We start from the raw sequence: 6,267 nt of genomic DNA, 5'->3' as shown, positions 1-6,267 counted from the left end.
TGGTATGTCACTGTACATCGTAATTTTAAAACATGAATCTGTCCTTTTATGTTTCAGTTAAAGATGCAGGCATCACTGATATGTTTGTCACAGTAAATTTGAAAGTCACAAGTAGTCAAAAGATTTGAAAATAATTTCAAGAGGACTACAACATTTGAAAGTTATTATAGCTAGTCAATAACATTTGAAAAACATTTAAAGTGGTTGGTTTATAGATATTGTATTTAATATGATGGCTTAATTGATAAAAAATTATTGGTGACTGCTATTCCATCAACTGTAATTGAAAATACTTGGTAACTGTACAAAAATAAGAATAGATCTTGAATTTTATATTTGGAAACTTGCTTTAAGTGGTGTTTAATTAAAGCAAAGTTTCTATTGTTGCATGTGTACTTTTTAATCCATACCATTTGACCCATGAAAGTACGGTGGGTGGTATGGCTGGAAGATAATGGGGGGTGGCTCAGATGTTACATAAGTAGGGTACCCTGCCTCAGCCACAAAGTACGGAGCAGGCTGATAAAAGCAAGTTACCTTTTCTGTATTGGGTAGAATATTCAGTTCTCCAAGTACTTTCAAAGCCATCATGGTGATCAGGTGGAGAATCTGCCTTCTTTCATAACTCATGAGACAAACGGTGCTTTCATTCACAACTCCACGCAAGGTCATAAGGTAGTCATACTTGGTCATTCCTTCACCTATGAAATGGTTGTGGAGGTATGATTCAATTCTCTTGCGCTGTTCTTCTATATGAGGAAAATCAATAAAGAATCTAGAGCACATGTAACGTTCTAGGTTTTTGATTTCTGACATACAGGCTGGCTTGAAGCCATGAACCAGCAAGTTGCAGTACTTCAGAAGGCCACCACCTCTAATCTCTTCAGGTTTCCTGGTAGATATGAGCTTGTGTTGCAAATGTGTCATTGCTTCCTGGAAGTCTCCATACATGCTTTCAGCTACCACAACAGGATAGGACTCTTTGGTTAGCTTGGCATTTTTGTCACTGTAGAAGTCTAACATGGGATCCAAAACAATTTGAAAGGAATCTACACTAAATTCAAACTGCCGTCTGAGTGAACTCACAAATTTTAGTTCTAAATTCTTTCCAGTGTTATTTGAAAGGGAGATAAGACTCCAACAATCATGCGCATTGCAAACCTTGATGAATTTCTGTACATAAGCCTCTTTCATGATATCTGGGGAGATCTTTTCCTTCTTTACACCTTTTGGTAAAAAGTCAAGTAGACAACCTAGAACTGCATCCTTAACAACCTGAAATTCTTCGTTACTTGGAAGCTCAACATCAAAAATAACGTCCAGATCCTTATAGCTGATTCCATTATGGCTTGCAAGTATGTAACTTGCTATGGAACCATTCAATCTAGCATCTTTAACAACCATTCCTTGCCCTATGAGTTGATCTTTCACAGCATGAATGATGTCTTTTGGTTTTACCTCCATTGTGGGGAAATTCCCCTTTCCATGAATTGGAATTACTTCATCTAACACTTGATCCAGTGTTATAACTTGATCCCAAGTGAGACTGGTGAATCTGATTTCAGACATTGTGAAGTCAGTAGATCACTAGACAGCAAGCAAAATATTGGGAAGAAATATGTTAGCACCTTAAAATCAATGCTAAAGCATATAAAAAAGTTAAAAATAGACTTACCCTCAACATAAATCATAATACTAGGAAGGAAACTACCAATATATTTAATCATATTTAAATATAAAAGTGAAATAAAAGCCACAATGATTATGTCAAAGATGTTAGATACACTGATGAATGCAAACAGATTTCTCAGGAATTTGCTGGAGTGACTGTTGATACAAAATGGTGGCCTTTTTCAATCTTTCTTCATGTAAATACTATGATGATGGTATTTCTTTGGTGATATAAATTTTGTTCATGGGATAACCATGATGTATCACTGAGATTAATTATTATGATTTTAAAGTGAGACCAGATAACATGTCTCTGTGTTAGAACCAATGGATTCAATAGCATAGTGTTTACAAACAATATACATAATCTTCAATCCCATAAGCATCGGATCACTCTCTCATATACTTTTCAGTTTCATATATATAACTACTCTTAAAGAATATTACTGAAGTCTTCTGTTAGAGTATGAGCTCCTTTAATTCCTTAATAAGGAAAGTACCAAATTTAACACCTCTTCTATGTGCCCAGTAGCCCTTTAAAAAATGTTAGCTGAAGGAATGTCAATTTAAAATGAAAAACAGATGAGATTACTAAATTTGTACCTGAAATGAGAATAAGAATATATAAACCCATAAGATTCCTAAGCTTTAAAAAATGTTCACTGCAGATTTGCAATATAATATGCTCAGATAATTTTATAGTTTAGGGAATTTTAGGAAGTTAACATTTTATAATGTATAGTAACACTATAAATGTAAGTAGATATAACTATGTAATTATGTACAATCACAGTGATTACATGGATCTTCAAGTACATTAATAAGCTGTCTAAACAAATAAATCTAGGAAAGTAAGTAACATTCAGCACGGACATAGTTTTGGGGTTAGGCATTTGTTCCTGATTTCCAGAAATAAAAAACAATATGAAGTTTAAGACAGATTTGTGTAGAAAGTATTCATATTTCACCTATCTAAGGAGCTATCAAAACAGAATATAAATATTTGAAATTTAGTATTATGTACTTCCCTAGTAGAACTACAGCAAACGGAATCATCTTATTTGACATCTACATGGACTAGTTTGATAGCACATGCATTTTGCAAAAGGCCAATTAAGCATCAGCATATCTGTGTTAGTGAGAAGGAAAAATTAAACCTATTCTGTTTCTCTGTATGAAATCCCTAGAAATATGAACTACAGACTGAATATTTATTTTTATTATATGATGAAAAGACCCACAAAATAGGATGCTTGTTTTAAGCCACTTTAATGACTGTTTATACAGTTTTATCAGCCACGTGAATATCCAAATCAATCCTTAAAGACGGCTGGACCAAACTGACTACATATCAGGCTTTCAGAATTTGATAACTTATCTATCCAATGAAATGATCTATATAGCATCTTTAGGATACTGGAAAGAGCAAGATGCTACATTAAGTGATACAACATGCAATGAGAACTGGTAATCTTATTTTCTAATTCCTTCTCCTGAAATTATCACTGAATTATTACAAGCTAACAGTTTGTTATACCCAAATTCTCAATCTAGAAAAAATAGTTCATAACACCAGACGGCTTCATGTAAAAGTTTTAGGAAGAAAAACAATTTACCTAATAAATATTTTTAAAAAATCACATATAAACTATAAGATTTTAATTGATGATACAGCAAAAGTTCTAAAATTCCTTCTTCATGTGCAAATTTGTTTTGCAAATATACATTTTCCTTTCCTTAATGGCAAATTTCCATTGTCAATATCAGTAAAAATTTTAAAAAATTCAATGTTCTAATCCTAGGCCTACAGTCTCCATGTAAATCATCTATGATCTGAAAATAAAGGAAAACATTTATGTTGCTATATTGACATTACTGAAATTACCAAATTCTTTCCCAAACAAAAGTTGATGGGACCTTTATATACAAATAAAACCATTCAGAGACATAACTAAAATAAATCATTGCCAAAATGCAGAATTCCTTGATCAAAAGATATCTTTCAAACCAAGAAATAGGAAGCCCTACTTAACATCTTGGATCTGTTCTTAGATATCAGAGAAGGGAGAAGATAGGATTTTGTTTCCCAAACAGAATCACAGTAAGGTCTTGCAAAGATAAGAAAGTGGCCCAAAATTTAACCTCACTTTACACCAGGAAAGTGGTGTAGGAAAACTGTCCATCAGTGTGCAACTTTCCAATAGCCACTTAATTATCTATGCTAGTGATTTCCAAATGTTCTAGTCTTTTCAATTATCTACAAGCTTTAAAAGCACACATATAAAATAGTTAAGGCCTAGTATTTCTTAATAATTACAGAAACAGTGAAGACAACTTGCTAGGATGTGGAGAAATGGTGTCCTTGCATGAGCAACACATTTTTCAACTGTCTAAATTAAGGCTTTAATAATCAGTTAGGTTTTTTTTTTTTTTTTTAACTTTTCTCTAGCCATAACTATCAAAGCTTGTTTTTGAAATCAAGTCTATTTTATTGACATATCATTACTAACTGACAAATTCTGAGTTACCATATCACTAACTACCTTTACTGTTATATAAGAAAATGAAAATTATAAATTTTTTAAATTAGCCCTAGAAAAAAGTGTAATTATGATAAAAATTTGTGATACATATACACTCAAACATACATATACATATAGACATATATAAGCACAAAACATAATAAAATACATGTCACAATGGAGTAAATATAAGTGATTTGTACTGATCTGGAATCTATATATGCCTCCAACAAGGCTGACCTCTATTAACATGAATAATCAAGATTTGACAATAATGTTATGCTCCGTTTGGCACAGCTACTGTTCATTTTCACATAATGTACAATATCAATGTGTTATTAGTACAAATTTCAAATATGGCATTAAAGTAATAGGACTTATCTTAATGTGTAGATTATGGCTCCATACTTAACCACATATAGTAGAGTCAATCACCCATGTATCAAAAACAGCATATTAGAAAACTTGTTGGGAAACTTAATTTGAATTTTCTAAATCAAAAGTATGGCTAAATAGAAACTTTGGATGAGTGTCATGGTAAAGGTGGAAAAACTGCAACAAAGCCACCCACATTGCTTATAATACTGTCTTGGATACTTAGTTACTGAAAGTGTGTTTACTGAGTATGAATTATAAAACTACACTTTCATGAGTTAAAATTCCAAATTCAAGGTAGAAACTCTTCAATAACTTTCCACATAAACCTCAACAGAAGCACAAAACATGAAATTTCTAATTATCGTTTTCAAAATGTGGAGATCAGCAGTAGTTCACATTGCAGAATATTTAAAACTTCTTTTGGCTCCCTGTCTTCTCCCAATTTACTTATCCTTTAAGCTAACATTTTTCCCATCTAGCCTAACCTATTAGTATGCCTGTAATGTATCTGACTATAGCAAATGCCCAAATCAGTACAAAGTGGTTTCCATTATTCAACTGGTTAAATTCATCTGGGAATGCAAAGCAAAGCAAGCAATTTGCCAAGATATCACAAAAGACTGTGAATGGATATTTGTATAACAAATAAAATGTAATTGTTCTCCCTATTACAACCCTATGTTCCCTCTGACCATGGGAAAAATAGGAAGTTAGCCACTCTTTACCTGTCTATATTAATGTTAGAACTATAAAGAGAATGAGAAAAGATGTCATACTTACATTGAAAGGATTACTTTCAAGAATGCAATATAGTTGAGTTAAAACGATTATTCAGATCCTTCAGTGAAGATAGGAATTTTCATATTATCACTGAATAAAGTCATAAACCAATCAGAAAAACTGCAAGATAATACAAGCAAAAATAAAGTTCTTTAATAGATATTATATACAAATAATATAATGATGCCCCACAGCCAACAGTCCTGCAAATTATATATATACATACATACATGCAGACACACACACATACATACACACAGAAGAAATGAGTCTAATGCATGTTAAAATTTGACAACCACTATTTTAGAGCAATCATTTTATCTGTGTGTAAATATACAGATTTCTGGGTCCCACCTCCAGAGTTTCTAATTTAGCAGGTCAGATGTGGGGCCAGAATATCTGCATTTCTAATAACTTCCAAGATGATACTGATGCTGCTGGTCAGGGAATGACACATTAAGAACTGCTACACTAAAGAAAACTGAGAAGAAATGGTAAAGGAAAAGTAGTCTCAATAGCAGTGCCTAGTCCCTCATATTTTGGCTATTTCTACTAAATTTAAAACATTACATTAAATAATACAGAAAATTCTAATCAAAGTGAATGCTCTTTTAAACCATAAACTTTTGAAAACATTTTAACTGCAATATTGTTTTGTGAGCTGGACATTAAGGCTAGTAGAAAGTCTTTCTAAAGCTTGTACGTATTGTGGTCCTAAATCTAATTAGTTCTCTTACCTATAATAAATGATTGTATACAAAAATGAATTCCTGTACTTTAGAAACTTTCAAGTTATATATCCATATATACCTACCTATAGACAAACAACAAGATTTTGGTCAGAATGTATTATGTTTTACCAGTATAAAGAAGTATTAAACATGATTTGACTATGGGAAAGAGGTATTAGATATTT

The 6,267-nt window shown here is 32.2% G+C and overlaps 1 protein-coding gene across 1 annotated transcript in view; it reads right to left on the bottom strand.

Moving 5' to 3' along the window:
• Positions 1–399: 399 nt before the first annotated feature.
• The window catches only part of TENT5D (terminal nucleotidyltransferase 5D), a 29,326-nt gene continuing 23,458 nt past the window's right edge, over positions 400–6,267 (bottom strand). Inside the window, exons 2-3 of the mRNA XM_010387115.1 lie at positions 5,352–5,471; positions 400–1,587 (exon numbers count right to left, since the gene is read on the bottom strand). Coding sequence (XP_010385417.1) covers positions 400–1,569 — 1,170 coding nt within the window. The 5' untranslated portion in view covers positions 1,570–1,587; positions 5,352–5,471. The remainder of the gene's footprint in view (positions 1,588–5,351; positions 5,472–6,267) is intronic.

This window comes from Rhinopithecus roxellana, chromosome 7 (genome assembly GCF_007565055.1).
Source record: "Rhinopithecus roxellana isolate Shanxi Qingling chromosome 7, ASM756505v1, whole genome shotgun sequence".
Taxonomy (NCBI): Eukaryota; Metazoa; Chordata; class Mammalia; order Primates; family Cercopithecidae; genus Rhinopithecus; species Rhinopithecus roxellana.
Note: the sequence above shows the minus strand (reverse complement) of the source record. Positions and strands in the feature narration are given on the sequence as shown.